The 22,331-nt window shown below is 38.5% G+C and overlaps 1 protein-coding gene across 1 annotated transcript in view; it reads left to right on the top strand.

The window, feature by feature from the left end:
* The window catches only part of LRP1B (LDL receptor related protein 1B), a 1,026,358-nt gene that overhangs the window by 196,129 nt on the left and 807,898 nt on the right, over positions 1-22,331 (top strand). Inside the window, exon 3 of the mRNA XM_018554232.1 lies at positions 13,894-14,031. Within this exon, the coding sequence (XP_018409734.1) occupies positions 13,894-14,031 (138 nt within the window). The remainder of the gene's footprint in view (positions 1-13,893; positions 14,032-22,331) is intronic.

Raw genomic sequence — 22,331 nt, forward strand, 5'->3', positions numbered from 1 at the left:
GTCTGAGAATGTCTATCTTCTTTTGTCCCTCAATACCAACCTTAAAGAAGAACTTTAGGCAGGATTATTCTTATCCCCTGCAGTGGGGCTACTCCCAGATTTCTGCCCAGAGTTCTTCTTTATAATAGGTAAAAAAATATTTTATTTCTTTGTCTATTGAGGGACAAAAGAAGATAGAAATTCCCAGACATTTAGGAAGTCCAAAAGCAGTCCAACAGCAGTCATCAGCCTTCTTCCATGTCACAGCACTGGTGCCTAATGGGAGGAGTCCATAGCTCTGCACACACTCCTGCATAAAGATCTTCTATGCCTATATTCATTTTTTTAATTGTTCTGGCATATTTATTCGTAGTCAACCTGTTTTTAATTACACTGTACATGGTCAGTTTCAGCAAAGTCAAATTTTCATCGGGATACCATAAAGATTATGCTGCCGCCTCAACTAAAATCAGACACTAAAAAACAGAAATGGCCTAGTCTCCTCCATGATTTCATCGAGATTTAGTCAAATTAATAACTGATAAATCTTCCTTTGCAGGATCATAAATGTGACCAGAGACATGCATTAGTGCATGAGAAATGGCCATGATTGACTCCTGCGCGCACCAGCTACGTAAATATTGAGAGCATAAGTGCTGAGCGTTAGGATATTGCCTATATTAGGTGCTTTCACAGGAAAGGTAATTAACACTCCCATTGTTCATTCATTACTATCTTACTCAAGCAGAGCTACCTATTAATTTCACAAGTTCACAGATATTCAGCCATTAGAACAATTGACACAGAGCAAGCGTGAAATGTATGACACTAATTAAGTCAGATTTCCAAACCACAAATAGGTTTTTTCAGGAGTAATGAACACTGACCACCTGAGCAATGGAACCTCTCTTCAGCTAATGGTCATAAAGACTTCTTTGTATGTTGTGTTAAATCATAACATTATCCATTAGCAAAGTGTACATGTCATGGATCTGTGAAGGCGAAAGCCATTGACTGAAGAGGCTTGGCCACAGACAAAGGACAGGAAGTTTCTATCCCCTTTGTGTTACAATGTGAATATTCTATTTTAATTGAATTACAATGTAATGATTGTATTCCCATTATGTTAGAATGTGAAATTAGCAAGGTCTTCTAATATCAATGCTCATACATGTATCTGAAAAATGGCAAATAGGAAAAGGTTCACTGCAACCAATCAAAGATCTTCTAGGGATTACGAAAATTTTATTTTCAAGTGCTTTGCAGATTTCTAGAAGATACTTTGAACCAACTGCATGAGTAAGGAGATGAGAAGTGGTTTTAGGTTTCTATGTGTAGCGCTATTGGTAACAACTTTTAGCACAGATGGCTTCTCCGATAATCAATTGGTACATCCCGAATGTCTCAGGCCCACTTACTTGGTGATAAGTGTCTCAGGTACATTTCTCAGGGTGAAGTTCTAGTCCTTTAATGTAGAAAATGATGGGCGCAGTCACTTTGAGTATATTTTAAGGTTTTTTTAATACCACGTGCTTGAAGAATAGGGAACTATAGTGGGAGCACAGTGTACCTTTAGAGTTACATTAATCATAGTCCCTTGGTCTTCTGCATGGTCTTCTACTTTCTAAATCCCTCTCACCGGCTATATTGGCTGATTATTTTCAATATAAGTGATTCCTTGTCAAACTGAGGTTCCTGTGCATGTTCAGTCTTAGAAATCAAGGCAGGACAGCACTGGAAAGGTTCATGTGGTCCTTCCCAGCTCAGTCACTCACCATTCCTGTGGGGGACAACTGCAGCTTTGCTTCCTCAAGGCCTGGTAGCCCTCATCAGCAACCAGTATCTTAGGGACACCTCCCAGGATCGGAGATCCCCACAGCATTCCGCACCCCTAGGCCCTAAGGCCTAAGGACAAGACAGATGTCACAGATGCATCCTCACAGGGCAAAAGCCCAGGAGGGAAGACCCTGTGCCAAGAAGTGCCTCAGATATGTAATTGCTATCCCAGCATGCACAGCAGGCTCCCAGACCTGCTGATTGGCCACTTATTAAACATTCTTAATGTAAAGCATTATCTCTAGCACACACTGCTGGAGAAACTCAAGACAACATGTGACTGAGAATAATCACTACATACTTAGAGGACACAAGCCAGCACACAGCTAAGCTGACTAAATCTACACTGACAGATCACAAAAAGAACAAAAATAATTTAGGGGAAATACTACATTCCTACATTTGCACTTTACAAAAAAAACATTTTCCCTTTAAAATTTGTTAGCCAAAGAAAAGGTGACGTTGAGGGTCGGGCACATACATAATGAAGCACAAGTGACATAATTGCAGTGCTTAACTGTCAAATAATTATCTATCTGTTCATGAATTGATTATACTTTTAGTGGCGCTGGAGAGGAGAGCAGCTGTCTTAAAATAGAATCCCTTGCATCAGCTGGGAATTCCTCATACTATAAGTACCAGATCACTAAGCAAATAATTACCTATCAAACAGGACTTAATGGTCTTTTTATATATACCACCATGAAAGAGGTCAAACTCTGGGGCTTCCAAATGCGATTTGTACTAAAGTGATGAATTGAAGGCAGAGTCACCATCCTTCAAGGAGACATACAGTACATATTGGTTTATTTAAAGTAAACTTGTGATATAAGAAAAATCAAATCAACTAGTGTTCTTTATTAACCATTTTGGCTCCAGCACCTGTATGCCCATTATGAAACTAAGCAATTTTTACCTTTCTACTATGGACCTCTGGATTGGACTATAACTTTGACATTACTTAAGATAATGATAAAGTAATGCATAGGTATTTTTTTTTCAAGACAGCAAGGGGTTCGTCTGTCAATAATGTCAATCTGTAAACAAAAAGAGAAAACAAAATTAAAAAAACACACTTTTTTTCTAATTTGACCAGTATAAGTTTTAAAACAACTAGTGTTGCGGAAAATATATACTGTACATTTATAATTTGTCTAATTCTAGATTAAATGTTTGACAGAAATATTGCAAATATATTTGCAAATTAACAATAACTTTTTTTAAAGCAATTATTTATTTTAGAAAAATGTATAAACAAAACAAATTATTTTATTTTTTTAAATAGTGTTTAAAAAGGCAAAAAAATAATAGCTATGGGGAGAAAGAGACACAGGGCTAATTAGGGTTAACTAGGGGTTAACAAAAATATATTTGTTTACTTCTTACATAGTATTTAAAGTTGAATAAAGACACAGGTCTATCGACTTCAACCTTTGGACTTGTAATGCTGCTTTAACTGAAGTCATGTGCAGATTAAAGGACAACTCTTTGATCTGCACATGCAAGAACAAGTGTAAATAGGATGTAGCAGTAATGTTGTTATATGGTATGGTCCAGCTGTTTGGGTGAACAGCCAGTGCAGTATAGAAGGACCAGAGAAGTACTTTGACTACGATTTTGAAGGTGTCCACTATATGCCCAAGGACCAGAACTAAAGAAAGCACTTGTATGGAGAATGCACATTATGATGTAGATAAAAAAAAACCCATATATTTCTTTTTAAAGCTGAACTCCAGCCAAATTTAAAAAGCATTATTAAGTTTATTTATGTAATCAATAAACATCCTTCAATGTATTTTTATACACTCATTTATAGTTTAAATATGTTTAAGGTTATTGCAACTCCCTGTCTGGCACTCTAAGCCATTCCACCGTGGTGTCACTGTAAATATTTTTGCAGAACGGAAGAGTACAAGGTGGCCTCATCAGTTTGGTGATACTCCTTCATTGTTCAGTAAGAAGGGTAGGACATAGACATGGCCTTGCTGTGTAGCAAAGAGAGAATTTGAAAATTGGCAGGTAAACTAATTGATTTGCAGTACATGTATTTAATCTGCGTATTTAGCTGTCTACCATTAAGCTTTGAAAGCAGGAAGGAATGTGTAATGCAGTAAAGGTTATGTTTCTGTATCTTTTTACCCACATGACTATCTGCATTATCTTTTTTGTTCCTTTGTGTTTTCTTTCCACGTTTTAAAAATACAACATTCTGAAGATATCTACCTGCTGTTCCTGCTGGTTACTATCTTTGCAAATTGCACTCAGTAGTAGTTATGTAAAAAATTCAGAGACCATTTCCATTTGATTCCATTGCTGTAATGACCAGGGAAAAAGGAATTGGAAAAGGGAAACGTTTAAAACTGCAGTAAAATTGCATGAAAACTTACAACGATGGAGGAAATGAACAACAAAACTATATTTTATTTCAGTCTTAATTCCTGCTTTTGTAATGGGATGAAAAAATCTTGGCTTACAAACACGTCTCTCATGAAAACTTGTTCTAGTGTCAAAGTGAAACGACTATTGAAAATCAGGCATAATTATCTGTCAATTCATAGCTGGGTATGGCTAGTGGGCGTTCTTTATCCTAGAGTTACACTAGAGTCCTCGAAATTCCAATGGAAATCATTACTTTCTGGTGGTCAGTATTTGCAGCATTTGCATAGGCACACAACCTCACAACGTTTTGTTCCTGGAGATAAATTGTTTTGGTGCCACGTATTGCACTCTGGGACAGGGAGGTGATGTGTTTATTCTTCCAATACCCAAAAGTAGACCATTTGGGTGGTCTCTGGCAAACTTTTGGTGAAGCAATCTCTCAAAGTACAGCTATGTTGTGACTTATCATGAAACAAGCTATCTATAGACTTAGTGGTTTATTCATAATGGAAAGTGGATATCACTATCCGCTCTTTGCTATACATCTTTGTATTACTACATACCACATTGTGGATTTTACAGCCCGTACATAGATGCAATGAAATGTAGCTATAAGTAGAACCTAGTGGACACTAGTCAGTTCTGACTATTTCTAAGTCTTGGATACCCTTACAGTAAGATCTCCTGGCCTTAATTTCAGGCTCTGCTCTTCTCCACCTGGGAGTTATGGTGTTCCCACCTATGTTTCAAGGTCCTCCTTGTGCATTCTCCACAAAAAAAAGGCTTAAGCACTTTTCAACAGCATGGGCACTCCTTGGAAAATTCTATAATTATTTGATATATAAAACTGACACTACATACTCCTTCACTTTTGTGTCTACCGAGTCCTTTCTTGGGATATTAGAGAGAATCAGTCATAAATTGGCATCATCTTAGCTCCTGGTTGCTGTGATCACACTTCCTTCCTATATTTCAGCTCTGCTTATGTCAATACTCAGCATTGGAAACATGGCTTACCTTTGAATGTTTGTGCTACCTTTTAAAACTCATTGAATTTTGCATAAAAGAAGAATTAAGAAAAGTCCAACACACAGAATAGGGAGTCTAGGGACCCATCGTAATGGCCACAGCAGACGTGAAGTCCCAGGAAATCAAGTAAGGCGATCACACCTATAAAGTCCCAAGGTAGTTCAACTCTCCAGCATTTGTAAAGAAAAGTAAAATTTCAAGTTTGATTATAATTATCTTGTAAAAAAATATACAAAATATGTTTTTTAGTATTTCGTAATGTCTTCTAACATGCTATCAACTATAATTCCCCAAAAAGAACATAAACAGCAGAAATTTTCTTTGCAAGATGGACACTACCAGCTTCCATAATAACAGGGTTCCTCCTTGAAAACAAAATTACATAAAAGGGTTAAAATGGTACTTTTTTTTTTTTTTTTGGAGACACAGATAAGGAAACCTGTTAGAGTATAATAAAGAACAACTTGATCGCTTCTGCCTTTGATTTGCTCTTGATATGGCATGTTCTGTCATTTGCTACATATAACAATGCTTGAAGACTGTTCCTGCTCTTTCACAGAACACATCTGAAAGATCTAAATCCCATCTCTGTAATGGATGCCTATTACAAGGGCTATTTTGTGCTCTAATTATGTTTTGGATGCTTCCAGAGTACATTATACAGTTTTATCTGCAACTGCAGAACATGATAAGCCTAATTCAGTAGTCTTTAAATTACTTTTGCAGGTTGTTCTGTGAGATCAGGTTGGCTTGGTTGGTGAAAAGACATATGGCAAGGCACTTCTGCTTTACAACAGACAGCATTGAAGGTTTGGGGCTGTCAGTTAGTGTTTGTTTTTTTTCTATCTAAGCCACATACGTTTGAGTGGTTGCTAAAAAAAATAGTATTTTTTTTCCTTTTGTATAAGAAAAAAGTAACTTTTTATACTTTGGGAAACCGTACACAAAATGTGTAATAACTAAACAAATAGGTGGTTATACATGTTATCTCTCACTAGATCAATGCTTATATAATCAAATAATTTTTTCCTGTTATATAAATCAATATAAGGACCGCAGTGACAGCTCGATCGCTTGACTGTAAAGCTCACGGCCGGCCGTGTAATTACAACGGCCGGCCTGGAAGCTGCTCGTCGGGCTCCACTGTCTGCTCGTCACAGACGAGCAGACGAGTGGATTTTCGAGCCCTGTATATATATAATAACTTGTTTGTGTAGGATTTCTTACTATTTGTACAATGTATAGTTTTTTTTTAGGTCAACCTGTTGCCCATGTTTTCTTTTCAGGCTATAAACATGATTTCACTGCAAATCTGAGTACTCCTCTTGCAACTGTCTAGATGACTAACTCCCTACTTTATACAATGTTGGACATGTAGTTTGTGTTTTTCCTTTTCTACGTTCACTTTCATTTAAACATATTCCTAATAAGTCACAAAAGATATAAATCCAGTTTTTTGTGCACTAAAATCTTTTGCACATCCAGACATTACTGTGTATAAGTAGCTTGGAAATCATTACTATGCTGCACATAGCCTGGATAGAGCTATGGAAGGGACCCAATAGGCCCCACCTACTACGGGGGGGGTGGATACAAGACCAGTCACTCAGCACAAGGAGCAGTGACCAGTCTTTATTACAGGAAGCTTCTACACATAGCAAAGTGCAGGAATTGTTTCAATCTGGATTACTGCACATTACTGTATGTGTAGGACATATCAAATATCAATACACATTGCTCTTGTACTTGGACAAAATGCATTTTGCCTGCAGTACAGCTATATATATTAGAAGAATCTCTTGGTTTCCATCGGTGATATTTCCCTCACTTTCTTTTTAAGTAACAGTGGTCACTAGACCAGGCAAGGAGGGGAAATCTCTTCAAAGAAGACAAAGACAGCCTATAGTTTTTGTTTTTGCTCTCAGAGTGGGTAAGGGTTAGAGCCTCTTCCATATTTTAACAGAGAGAGTCAAGTCATAAGGGATAGGAATTTATGTTCCAAGCTTTCATTCTGCAAACATGAGTAAGAGATGATTTGAAAGATTATGATTACTCTATGGAATCCACACCTTAGATAGTGAAGGATGATTAAAGGTTTACATGCTCTCAAATTCTTTTGCTAGCATTTGAGACCAGTTGGAGACACTTCTGTGTTCATTCCATCACAGATGCTTCTCACCTAGTTCTGACCTCATTTGTTCTTCACTAACCTCCTTCCAAGCTGCATCAAGCTGCTTTTGCATTCCCATTGATTTGTATGTAGAGAAAAGTTCTGACGCTATCAAAGAGCAGTGTAGGCAGACCCTAAAGCTGCAGTATCAGTGTTGTTCTAAGCACATCTTGCTTTTTACTTTGCTTTGATGAGGTGTATTTGTCTTAAAGATTATCATATGCGTACCCAAAATTGTCTGCATCAGATCGGATATCGTGTGATCTTCTGGACACAGAATGAAGATAATCTAATGAATAAATAATGAATTAATTTGCTCGCTGACTGCTATTCAAATAGTGGAACATTTCTGATAGAATGTTGTCTTGGCACAGAGCTTCTATTCGTTCTAAAGGGAGAACTATTTAGATCCCGGAATATATCCTATTAACAATTTTTTCAAGGGCAGCAGTGTATGCTGAACGCCTAAACCAGGGAAATTATTTGCTGTCGGTGATTGCCCTGTTTCAAAATACATGGCTTAATGAGAGACAAGTTGTGTCAACCTCACCATTGACAGCAACATGCTGTGGAGAAGTGGACAAGGTCCACTTTAAAATGGTTTTAACAAGCTGAGATCACATTTCAAGCTGCTGTCAGCTGCCTTAACTGAATTTGCCGTATATATCTACTGATCATTGACCTGCAGTCTTCAGTGCTGTGGTGCCAGCTTAAAGTGACAATAAGCTCAGGAGTTAAATCTTCAAAAATGCATTCAGGTAACTTAGCTATTAACAGAAATGTATCCTATTTGTGTATCACTCGGCTGTAGATCCTCAAATCATCTATGAATTGGTGCTGACACTTTCCTTCCTTCTGGAGGGTGGCTACTTTTGTTCCACATGGTCCTTGTGTGCGTTCAAAAGTAGCCACCCCTCCAAGCTCACTCCTATTATATACTACAATTTCAATACAAATTAGCTAACTAAACATGGGATTTTAGTCCATCCCTGGAGTGAGCTTGGAGCGGTGGCTTCTTAACAACACACACAGGGACCATGGGGAACAAAAGTAGCCACCCTCCAGAAGGATGGGCAATGTTAGCACCAACTCAGAGGTGAATGGAGAATCTACAGCTTAGTGATATACAAATAAGATACATGTTTTTGTTTTTTTAAGATATACTGTAACTCCTGAGTTTAGTATCACTGTAAAGTTACTTCGTGCCTTGCTGATGTAGGACAAATCAATAGGTTAACTTTAATGGTGCCCTCCCAGAAGCCTATATTTACCTTTGTTTCACTCCCCTGCTGCTGTGCTGTACATTAATCAGATGTAATGAACATAATTTCTTTGAAAACTCCAAGTAGCTTTATTTGAAGCCTAAACAGGGCTGAGGATTATGACCCTAACCCCATATTACACTACTGGACCAATCACTGAGCTACAGTGAGCCACACACGCTAGAGTGGTGCGGGAGTGAAGGCAAGGTGATTATGAGCTACTGGAGAGAGGGATATAGCATGGGCTTGTTTTAAAGAAAGAGATTTCCCCTCTCTCAACAGGGCATGCACAGTGAGTGGTATTCCTAGTGATTGTATATTTTGTTGTTGCTTAATTGTTTATTTTGCTCAATGATTTAATTAAAACTAAAAAACATTTTCAGTTTCTCCTGATCCTATAAAATCCTCAAGTAGGGATGAATATTAGTTATATGTGAGTGCGTTCATAAGCCAAAAAGTTGCACAATAATTAGGGATTGGAGCAGGGTGGCCCCAAGCTACTACTTTGCCTAGGGCTCCGTTTGGCATTAATCTGCCTCTGGCTCTTAGCCATCCTGACTCATCACAGTAAGGAATAAAAAAGTGTTTGCAGAGTCTAAAAACTTCAGTTTATGATTTGTATTTGAATATGGAGTTTTTCAAAGAAAGCTGTATGTTATGTGACCAGCTTAGATGCAAAAAGTCCTTAACGCTGACAGGTTATATCATTCACCTAATAAATGTATGCAGTCTCAAGGATCCTATGGGTGTATTTCATGGAAAGAGAATACAAGACTGCTGAGATGCATATGCATTTAACATGCCATGATGAGGGTAGCCTTGCCCCCCCTAAAAAATCTGGAATAATGGAAAGGCCATAATGCAGTTTCACAAAAAAATTAAAAAATTATCATCGATACAAGCAGAAACACATGCACTCACACAAAAAATGTGAGTACATTTAGAAGTATGCCTAAAACAAAACTTTCATTTTTGTATTTGAGAATTTTAAATAGAACAGAGAATATGTAAAAGTCAATTATTTTCATCTTTATCCCATAGAGGAGATTCGAATCATCTTATCCAATGTACCCCTTAAAAGCTACCTGCCATATCACATCTAGGGTGTAACATGAAACATGGTGCCATTTTGCACCCCCATCCTCCTCTAATCCCCCCCACCTTCCTCTAATCCCCCCACTTTACCTGAATCTCGGGGGGTTCTTCTCTTTACAGTATTTTGTATATTGTTTGCATTTGCAGTGATGTTCCACCCACACAGCCTTGTAATTCATTCATGGATCCATTTACAGCAAGGGTGGGAAACCTCCGGCCTTCCAGCTGTGGTGAAACTACAAATCCCATGAGGCATTGCAAGATTCTCACAGCCACAGGCATGACTCTCAGAGACAGATGCATAATAGCATTTGTAGCTTCACCACAGCTGGAGGGCTGGAGGTTCCCCACCCCTGATTTACAGGAACTGTGAATGGAAAAACTGCAACATATCGGGCCATCCCAGTTAAAAAGCTTTGAACCACCAAAGACACCCTGATGAGCATTGAGTGTGACAGGACCAGACACCCAACACACACAGATGAGCACCTGTGTGGGGATAGACATATTCCCCGAAAGCCTACATTGTCTGGTTGCTCAACATTCTAACAGGATGTCAGGCAAACACCCAATGTATTGGGCATCTATCTTACAAAAACCTACTTGAAATATATCTTACCATATCATTTAAACTACTACACCAAATTGGTTCTCTCCTGGGACTTTTGTCCTCATTCTTCTTTTTTTTTTTCCTTCAAACATACAGTCAGTCTACAATTACATTTACCATTGGGTCAGTCAACAGCCATGTATACCTGCTTCTATAACAGTTTAGCTAGCAGTGCAGTCAGGGGCAGACAAGGAGTCCCAAGGTAAAAGCTAGGAGCCACTCAGCATACACTCTATATTTCCAGAGCAGGTGAGATGCAAACCTGTCATGCGTCACAGGAGTGTATCCTTTAAACATCTGTCAGAAACAGGTTAATTCACATTTTTGGAAGTTCTTGCCTTATTAAAGCCATAAGTGAGAGCTAATGGCATAATTAATTTAAATATTATTCATTAAAGTCTCCAGAATTAATTGAATCTGATCTTAAAATGTAAAAAAAAAGAGGAGATGCTAGCGTTAGTTGTATAGATTAGCCCTTCTATCTTAAATAGTGTGCTATTTTTTCTTAATTACAGTCATTAATCAACTTCATCAGATAATGCAGCGGCAAGGGTATAGGTAATATCCATAAGAGATGGAGCCCTGAGCAAAGCTGTTTGCTGTAGCTGGAGAGACAGAAGTTGTTTTTTTTTGGTTCCTGTTTTAAGGGTTTAGTGGTGAGGGTGGGTAAACTTGAAGAGGTGGCGAATGTGGCATTCTCATCTCCATGTGTACTAATACCGTAGGTAATGCTGCGTTTAATTATAGATGCCGCCCTGACACAGTATAATTTATACTTCACTCACAGTCACACAAAAAAGCAAAGCAACTATTTGCATCCAAAAAAAGGAGGCACTTTGAGTAGTTAATTAGCTAAGAAAGAAATTAAAATATTTTCTGCTGTTTCTCTGGGTTTTGTTTCTGTGTTTTTAACTTTTAAGAAGGCCTGGTAAAGTGTTACGCTCTGCGGCTGCCAAACCACAGTCTCTGTTGTTCTTTATTTCCATTTTATCAAAAGTAAAGTGGACAGGGGGTGTAGAGAGCCAGGAAGCAGGTCACATGATAAGTCATCAGCCTCCATTTTTTCCTAATGGCAATCTTTTGATTTGTCAATTTATGATAATATAGTCACAAGGCATTTAAACCCATAAAAAAACTATATGCCCTCAAAAAAAAAATAAGTAGGTAGGCAAATTGGTCATGGATCCATTTTTTTTTACTGAAAGGGAATATCACTAACTGTGACTCTGCATTTTACAGCCCACTCATAAAAGGCAGGCCACTGCGTGGAGCCGGTGCTATATCACTTAACAGAGCAGAAAGGGTTGGGGAAGAGGTCAGTCACATGACTTTGACAGGTAATGAGTCACTGGATCTTGTACCAGTCTTGCCACTCTCAGTTCTGCCCTAACATTGACTAGTCGCTGACGGACACAATTCGCACGTTCAGACCCAGATTTTAGGCTGACAGACCAGTCTTTAAACACTTTAACAATGAGCCCCTCTTGAACATTTAAAGAATTCTGCTGTTTTGCTTAGCCTTTTTTGTAATCAAAGGACTTAGATAAGAAAACTTAGACAAGAAGAAAAGCTTTACCAATATGTCAGCAAAGCCAAACAAAGACAATTAACAATAGGGATATAACACATTGCATACGCTTTAGTAAAGCTGGGAGAAACAAATCATACATTCTGTCTGACATATTTATTTGGTGTTGAGGTCTCCTTAGCTCACAATCTTGTCTTGTGTTTCCCTTTACCCTTCGCATGTGTTCTAGTCCCCCATACGTGCTATCATGTCAGTTTGAATGAATATTTATTACGTTTTTAGCCAGTAAAACCGCTCTCTGTGATATATTAACTGCATTGTATATGGGTTAAATCTAAGACAGTGGCTACATTTACTACACACCCATCGTAAACATGTTCACAGCCAAAATTATTATAATACAGAATTTATGTAGCACCAATAGTTTGTGCAGCACTTTACAACATAAGGAATAAACTACAGTTGCAATACAAATAAAGACAAGATGGTAAGGAGGGCCCTGCCTGTGAGGGCTTACAATCTAAAAGGGAGGGGCAAGTGATACAAGAGGAGGTAGTAGTTTGGGAATCCATTTTTTGTAAAAGTGATAGTTCAGTGGTTAGGTTGAGGTGGGATAGGCTTCCTTGAAGAGATGAGTTTCAGGGACCACCTGAAGGCAGACAGAGTAAGAGATAGCCGGACCGGTTGGGGTAAGGAGTTCCAAAGGATGGGAGAGACTCTAGAGAAGTACTTGGTGTGAGCATGGTTGGGAAGAGTGGAGGGGATGGTTAGGGTGCTGACCCATAGTTTAGGAAACACTGCAAATTTGTAATTGATGATTAGCGGTTAACACTTGTCTGGATATATGCTAAAGTGTATTCATTTTTTTTTTACTGTTCAGTTGTTTCTCTTTAGCTAGACATAGTTTACTGTACATATATAAGTTTAAGATAATAATACAGAAACATCCTTTCTATCCATTGCCTTCATGAGATAGATATTTTCCCCGCTGACTTAAAGGAACATGTTTGGGATCTTCAGCTCCTCATTGAAGTGTCTTACTCAGCACTGTGCGGCTGTGTCAGCATTTTAGCTGAGAGCTTGAAACCCCAGACAATGGTTGCCTTGGGACATCTGAAGCATTAAACTCTCTCCCTTTAATTAGTCCTTTCTACATGGTTATGCACAAATTACACGTTAACCTTGATTCTTCCTGTCACCATTATACTACGACAGCTGATTTACATCAACATCTGTGCAAATATTTATTTTGCTATTTAGACAGTTATCAGCTCGCCAGCACATAATGCATTAGTGCTAAAGCATTTCAGCACAGGTTGAAGGTTTGCCTTTCTTGTACGTGATTTATTCTTTTTATTTTTAAATTGTGTTAATGTGTTTTATTTCGTTTATTAAAAGAAAAGAAACAAAACATGTTCTCAATGTGTAATGTGTGGCCAAAACATTTCTGTTTTTTTTGATAGACCTCTTTTTCAGCCCTCCGCTTTGTAGGCAGTGAATACGGATAAGGCTAAATAAAAGACTGAAAATATGTAAATGGTGTAAAATGTAAAAACAAACCAGAAAAAAATGTTTTACAGAATCCTGTATAGTTCATATTTCTTTTTTTTTTAAATCTGCTCCCATTGTTGGGAATCTGCATGTTGCAGGTCTGTGAGTTCTAGCATTAGCCAATTTATCCCTTCAGATTGTATAACAACAAAACACACGCCAACAAAACTGGTCAACACTAATGTAGTTTAGAGGACAACAGCACATGATGGAGCCCATAAAATGAAACACATATAAGACTTCATAACAAAAATGTTATATATTGTAGATTACGAAGCCTTAAAGTGACACTAAACTCAGGACTAAAATCTTAAAAATGCTTTCAAGTGTCTTAACTATTAACAAAATTGTAGCTTATTTGTGTATCACTCGGCTGTAGATCCTCAAATCATCTCTGAAACTATGATCCCCTCAATTAATACATATTTTTTTTGTTTCTGTTTTTCTTTTTCAGGCCAGGAAAACATAGTATATAAGTGCCCCTCAAATCACATCCTTTGCATTGGAACCAAAACATGCATCCATCTATCAAAGCTCTGCAATGGAGTCCTGGACTGCAGTGATGGCTACGATGAAGGAGTGCATTGCCGCGGTGAGTTCTGTACATACATCTTCATGACATTCGAAAACCCTGCTAAAAGTGATGATATCTATTTATAAAAGTACATTAGTGTGATTGGTAATTTGTAAATATGAATATAAAAGAAAAAGAATCAAAAGGTTGACTTACTTAGCACGTGTGACACCCAGAACAGATCATTTTTAATATTCCTCTTCTAAATCATGAAATAAATAACAAAAATGGCTAGAAAAGAAGCACAGACCCTTGCACTGGTGGTCAGTGGAAACGTTACCCCTTATATTGCAGGTCTGTATAGAGGTGCTTTCTTAGATTGGTGATAAGTGGAAGTGATACTCCCTTACATTGGTGGTCAGAGGAAGAGATACTTACTTACATTGGTGGTATCAGGTGCAAAGAATGCCCTGATACAATAGTGGTCAGAGGAAGAATGTCCTTTACCCTGGCGGTCAGTGTAGTGCCCCTTTACCTTGGTGGTCACAGTTCCTGCATCACTGTTTTTGCAGAGTGATGTTGGTTTTGGAAGACTCAAAAGTGTATAGGAACCGTCAAGCAGGATATTAATCTGCCACTTATCAGGAAATCCCTAGCAACCTCTGAATGAACCCTGGTTGAGAAAGGATGGCCTAGAGTTTAGCGTGGGAATATTGGTTGAGAATGTCTGATCTAGGGTATTCAGTGGAAATGTTGGTTGAAAAAGGCTGATTTAGGGTGTTCAGTGGAATTGTTGGTTGGGAAAGGCTGATCTAGTGTGTAAGGTGGGAACACTGAAGAGCCAGCAAATCTGTATCTTATTTCATTAACATCTTACAAATATCATTTTTGGAATCCTTCAAATTCAAAATGACTTAAAACATTTTACATCAGCTACTTTGTCTGGGTTGTATTAAGTTCTCATACCCCTGGTGATTTATGGTCATAATTGGTAAAAGGCAAGGGGGTCGTAGTTGTATACACTGTAACTGAATTCCAGACAGGTTGAAGTTTCTATAATCAGTTACTGATTTTTGTTTCCCGCGCTACCAGACCATACCAACCTAGTTGTTTGCAATGAGTAAGAAAACCATTTGCATCACAGATGCTGAAATATGTTTCATAAATATGTCTCATATTTAACCAAATGGTCTAAAGTAGAACTCTATCAAGCATGATTTCTTACTGAACTACCAATAATGAATTCTACTGCCCTTTTGCCCTTTCTGTCAATTCACAAAGCTGTACCAGAGAGATATTAACTGTGTTTGTTATTTTATTTTTATGATAAATGTCTCATAAAATTCTATTCACATACCTAATCATTTTGAAGGCTCAGTTTTGCTATTAAACCCAACACTTTGCTTTTTTTGTGGTTACATTTTTTTAATATACTTATACCCTTTTTTTATACCCTTTTCTGCTGTCAGCAGTATCTCACAGAACATCATCCAACAGAAGAGAGCAATATTTAATGGAATAATAAATAACATCTGATTTTGCAAAACGTATTCTTGCAATGGAAACAATGATCTTGTCTTTTCTTACAATTGCAGAATATACCCTTTATTCTCATTATGCAACATAACAGGGCAAAATTAGCTTAAAGGTTAACTAAGAATATGCTAGCATTTGTCGTTTTGTGACATGGTTTTGTATAACAAAACAACAACAAAACCATGTGATCACCATGTTAGTGCCTACATTGCTGATAAACACAAACTGTGATCAAAGCCATTATCAAATTGCTGACATGGTAATCAATAGGTTTCCTGATAGCTGCCACTGTACATGTTTTTTGGTGCATTAAGCAAACAGTTTTCTTAAAGAAGACAGATCCAGGGTATTTTAAAGGATCTTCCCTAACCATCAGAAGCCACTTAAAGCCCACCACACCCTTAAAAATAGCAAAAACCACCTGTCTCATTGCTCATTGACTCCTGCACATTTACCAATTTATTTTACCAAAATTGTTATAAGTAAAAACTCCCTAAAAAGTTATATTTTTTGTGTGTAGACTTTTACATACAAACTAACACAAAACCCATTAATATAACATATATTCAAAATTGGAAATAGATGCAAGGTACTGAAAATATTGTATGGGTTTTTCTTTGGTGTAACATTTTCTTTCAGTTAACATTATTTTCTGGGGGTGAGTGTTCGGTTTAAGCGTGTTAAAGTTTATGTATGGTAAAAAAAAAAGAAAGAAGAGTTTTTATAAATGTATTTGTTGCTGTCTGTGTATCATTGGGACATTTCCTTTTAATCTGTCCCAAGGATGGTAGAGAAAATCTCTCAAAGTTAGGGCAATTCCCCTCCTAGACAGTTGTCCCCAAAACGGGTGTGCCCATTGGAAGATTTCTCTTTACCTCCCCTAGCCCTTGATCTGGGGACAATTCTAAAGTCCCCTCACTTATTTTTTAGGTGACATAAGTCACCAGTAAAAATAGAGGGGTGCATCTTCCCAGTGAAGACACATATAGCAATAAAAAAAATGACAGATGGTGTAACCTTTCCTCATTCTCTCCCCCAAAAAAGTATTTTTGTCTAGAAATACACTTAATGTTCTGTATATTATATCATCTATCTATATTATTTAGGCACTGCAATATATTGTTTTTATTGTGTACATTTCTCATAAACCTAGTTGTGACATATGCAGCTGAATGTTGGACCAAGCAGAAAGGGAAAGGCTTGATGTGTATGAAAGGAAATTGCTTAGGGGGATATATGGAAGTGTATCTGAATACAGAGATGTAGATATAATAGCAAGCTTTATGAAAAATATAAAGCTGCTAGATAATCAATGATAGTATGCATTTTCACGTCTAAAATGGGCTGGTATTATTAAACGGATGACTGAAGATCGAATGCCAAACACCATCCAAAAAGCAAAATTAGGTGGGAAAAGATAGATTAGCCAACCCAAAGCACATGCCGCTTGGATGTGAGTAATAAGGTTGCAAGAGAGACAGATACAAGGCAACAATGGGATGCGGGCAATGACAAAGCAGAATAGAGGGAGTTCCTTCAGGAAGCAATGACTTTCACTGAGTTATAGCACAAATGTATAAATTAATGAATGAATGAATGATTATATGAATGATATGCGGGCTTGATCAGTTTTAAAGACCACTTCAAGTTGAAAGAGAACTATGGGGTAAGTGTTTTTCCCCATAGTTCTCTTAAGGGTCATGGGAGGACATATACTAGCGTCCTCCCATGACCCAAAGCTCAGTATATAGCGAGCTACAGCTCGAGGTATACTGAGACCAATGCCGCCGGGGCAGATCCCGACATTACTGTCGAGATCCACCCAGCTACATGAATGACAGTGGGCTCTGCCTATATAAAGGCAGAGCCAGCTTTACCCCCCCCCCCCCCCCCCCCCAGGGACATGATCGAGAAGTAAGCGAGCGACAGTATGCGTTCGCTCACTTCCCGATCTATTGAGCCAACGTGTGACAGTTTCATTGTCACATGTCGGCTCGAACTTTGAGGATGAGTGAGTGATAGTTCTCCTTTAAGCCAAAAAGTAGGCAAAAGCTCTTAACAGCATTCCAAATGCTAACGTGGACAAACCTTACTTTTTGTACACCTGTTATTGTTCCTCTGCACCAGAATAGGCAGCAAGAATGCATGAAAGAACTACAGCGCTCCATGTAAGAGCAGCTGCATCTGCACAGGGGTTCTGGAAAATTAAGTCAGAACTCCTAATCAATCAAATTATTATTAACCCTTTCAGTGGTGTTACCCTCACACTGCAAGGGATAACTGCTCGTTTTGGTCTAGGGAGGAATATAACAAAGCTATACTCACTCGATCCTTGGAGCCGGCCTGCTGTTAGAGTGCTCCCTCAAGCCTCTCTTCTCATGTTCTGCAGCAATGGAATGTCCCTTGACATCCTCACGCTCTATACACTGTGTATAGAACGTGATGATTTATGGGACCTTGGTCCGCTCCAATGGAGGGGGAGGGAGGCTCAAGGGACCGTCTAAGAGCAAACCGGCTCCTTAGGATCAGGAGAATATAGCTTTTTTTTATTTTCCTCCCTAGACACAAATGAGCAATTAACCCTTGAAGGGCGGGGGTAGCCCCACTGCAAGGGTTAATAGTAATTCTCCCCATTGTTCTTCTTTAAATTACACTGATTACTTATAATAGTAAGTTAGCTTAGAGGAAAGAGTAGCCTTAAGCAAGTCACTTGCAGGCTTAACATATTTATATTTATATACCTAAGATAGGTCAGCATTAACTGTGTTCTTTTAGGGGTTGCTCACACCATATTCAGTGCACTCCAGCACGGTTAGTAACTGGAACGCCCTGGATCACATAAGTCAAGTCTCCTGGATTCTTGGAGGGGGCATGGTGGTCCATTTCAAGTCAATGGCACCGCAGTCACACACCCCACCCACAGTGCGATCGCCCATACCAGAATGCGTGGCACAGCCATGCCCACAGTGCAGTGCTTTTGCAAAATATTTTGCAAAAATAGTTTTTTGCAATGGAACCGCACTGCAGGCATTACTGTTTTACGTCTTCTCCCGCCTCAGAATGAAGGAGGCTTGAATTATGCGATCCAGTGAGTTCCAGCCACTAACTATGCTGGAACGCACTGGATTTGGTGTGAACAAGCCCTCACATGCACTGTTTTGCTTATTATTATTTTTTCAATCAGCACAGTCATCTTAAATGAGCCTATTGAAGGTTTTTATTTGAGTGGCCCTTGCCTAAGACTTTTCACCAGCACCCAACGGCTTTCATTTACAACACACACATCATTCTATTGTATAAGAGTGGACAATAAATGTCAGGTTTATTTCTAGAAAACTTTTCAACTCTTTCTTGTAAAAACGGAAAGAAAAAAAAACATCAGCCTCTGAGAAACACACAGCCTAATTACTATGTACCAAATACAGTATTTTCGCGATCAATACAATTACCCAGCCAAAGGTCTTTTCATTCCAAGAACAGGGCAGTTAGCAGCGGGTCATCAGCTGCCATTAGGAGAAAGCTGATTTCACGGCAGTCCTGGATCTCATTGCCTTGCCATTTACTTGTCAGAAAGAATCATCCTGCCTTCCCACATCTAATTAGTAAAGTAGATCTTAATGTGAAGTCTGCTACAACATTATTAACACACAAGGAAAACATTATGGTAATTCGGGAGAGGTAAATGTGGGAAGCAATGATGCATTGCTATGTGGAATATAATAAAGAAGAAGAAATAGGAGCGATAAAAAATTACAATAAAGCCAAATAAGGAAAATTGCAGTCATTAACTGCTGAAGGACACATTTTATTATGCATATGTGATTTTACTTAAAGAGAACTGACCACAACTGGCCTTATGTAAGTATTAGAATATTTACTGTTATATTATTATAAATGTGCAGGCTTACTTCTCTAACATATTTAGTTGCCTCCTTATTTACCTTCATTTACTTTATCTTAGCCTGACATTTCAGCTTTAATCAAGGGTCATAGGTCATATTCACTCTAAAGTGTTGTTGCCTTCTCAACAGCCTGTCCTTACATCATTGGGTTGATTTACTAGAAGAAGAAAAAATGTTCACTTAGCAACTGAATGTACATTTTTATTTTCTTTTAACTGTCTTCACACATGGACAGGTATTCACAGTGAACAAAGGTTTATTTTATTTTCCAACATTCACCTGGTGAAGTGAACAGCCTCTATTCCTTTAGTAAATCAACCTACTAAGGGTGCACAACAGTATCAAATTGAAAAGAAAAAAAAAAGCCCTGTAGTTCTCTATATTCTTTTTAACTATGGAACTCATTTTATATTAATGCAAAAATGAGTTAAATATTACAATGCTGGTCTCCAGATATGATTGCTCTTGTGATACACAGTGTGATACACAGTGTGATACACAGTGAGAGAGTGTTTAAAAACTGGCCATTTTACAGGGAAGCTACAGTAACAAATTACTGGATGCATTTTACTTTTTTTTTTTTTATGTATAAGTTGGTAAACTGGCTGGCAGTTTTTCAAGGCAGATATGGATAGCCTGGAAAACGGATGAAAAGAGACTGGAGTTCCACCTTGTGGTTTAAAATGGAAAAAAATATATATTAATACACTATTAGGGCTGTGGAAATTAACAATTAATTACCCGATTAATCGTTAACATTTTTGATCGATGAAAACTCTTTTGATCACTCACCTCTCCGCCGGCTTCTGGGAGTCCTGTCGGAGATCCGTTGACGTCACGGACATCGACGTCACCAGACTCCTCCCCCCTTCCCCAAGTGGCTCGGTTGGCTAATGAAGGGAAGGGGGGAGGAGTCCGGTGATGTTGATGTCTGTGACGTCACCTGACTATATCTGGTCCAGAGGAAGAAAAAACAAACCCCTTTGTACATCTAGGTAGTCCAGTTATTTTTGCAAAATCCTAGACAAGTCATCATAACTTGATTCATTGACCATTAACCAGCCCATTTGGGCTGCTCTGCCTTGGAGGGGTTTTATATTTGTGTGTGACTTTGTTTGTACAATGGGTCATACAGTAGCCAAACAATGTAGCAGATGGACAGACAGATATTTGGCAACTCTAGCTGCATAGAGAAAAGGAACTTGCCACCTTTTACTGCCATTTTCAACCTCCCGTGACATACAACCTGTTATACCTTCCTTCTATTTTTTTAAAGCTGCTTGTATGAGCCAGACATCCTTTCCTACAGAGCTCATAAATAGTTAACGGATCATACCGTCTAACATCTCAATTTAGTAACACGCTGCATACAGCACAACCAGTACAGCCTTCTGAGCCAGAACTGCTCCGGCCATATGTTAAATAATAAATTGCTGCCAAGCTTTAATGCTCGAGGACCAAAGTGACAATGTATCATCATGTGTATTCTATGCTTATATTTCAAAAGGATACTTTTTTTTTCCTGTTTAGAAACCCCAGTACAAGTTATTGCAGAATCTGAAATATTGAAGCACTATATTCTGCAAAGTAATAACTGTATTATGCATCAATGCAAAGCTATTCAAAATGGCAATTGCTTGAAATATAGTACATTAGTCAATGCTGGAAAGAATAGCTTTGAGCCCGTTTTTTTGTTTCAGTGAATCATTTGTAAGACTGTACATGTTCCTAATTATATTACTTAACATTTATTAGTCATTATGGGGTTTGATGGGATCAAACAGGAATGGTTGAGGCAAGTAACTAACTTACTGCCTAATCCTGTAAAATTAGCAAATAAGGAAAGGGAATTTGTGGAGGGTCCAGATGGTGCTACAGAGTTGACCTAATTTGTCAGCATTGTCTCAGCAATATTTTATAGGGCACTGAGCTTGTGATGTACTGAATCAAAGAGCTTGATGTGCTAGCAGGAAAGCAGTTGTCTTAGGTAACTCAAAGACATTAGATAATCTCTACCTGATTCAGCTAAAAGAATGACACGCTTATGGGAACTCTATGACCTCAGCAGGTACCTCCAGGTGGGCCAATCTCGGGGGACAATATTGATCATCCCAAAAAATGTTTTTTTTGTCTTTCTTAAAAGAATACATGTGGCCGTGTTTCATGTTACACCACAAATATGAGTGTTGCATGAAACATGGTCGCATTCCCTAACCACCCAACCTCAACTCGTCCCCCTTACCGGAATCATGTGATGCTGAGTGAGTGAATACATGGGATTGATGGTATAGGGTGTGCTGGCTCCATTAACAGGGAGAGGAACCCTGTATACAGAATGGACAAAAAAATGAGAAAAAGAAGCGCTACTACACTTCAGTTATACATGCATATTTGGTAATAAACAAATTGGAATTAAGTTTAATATATACAAATCATATGTGAAATGGGGTGACTCACTGTTTGATGGAAGTGATAGATGAGTCTCTGGTTGTTGATGAAGAACTGATTGCACCTGCAGATGTGAGAAAATCTGCTCTGGAGACTGGAGCGCGAGGAGAGAAGCTGGAGGAGAAACCTGTGTGCTGAGGATGGTGTAATGCTGCAGCAGTCGAGAGCATATTGGGCACTGTATGTGTCGAGTGCTAAAAGGAGCCTTCGTCGGGAAGAAGGCACGCCACTGAAGAGCTGTGAGGTCTGTCTCACTGGGTGGGAAGAAGTGTCAAGCGGTTACGCGTTTTGAGGCATTGCCTCTTTCTCAAGCCAGAAAGGAAAAGCCAGCTGGTTACACTTACTGGCCTTCCCTCAGTGGTGTGAAATCCAACCTCCCTCTTGTCACCTCGTGGCCAGTGCTGTCATTCCTTGGTCTTCTTTGGGGTGCCATCTGTCCTCAACCATTAGTTGGATACAGATGGCACAACTCCCATGCATGCATATGGAAGT

Source organism: Nanorana parkeri, unplaced genomic scaffold (genome assembly GCF_000935625.1).
Source record: "Nanorana parkeri isolate BGI_ZX_2015 unplaced genomic scaffold, ASM93562v1 scaffold148, whole genome shotgun sequence".
Lineage (NCBI taxonomy): Eukaryota > Metazoa > Chordata > Amphibia > Anura > Dicroglossidae > Nanorana > Nanorana parkeri.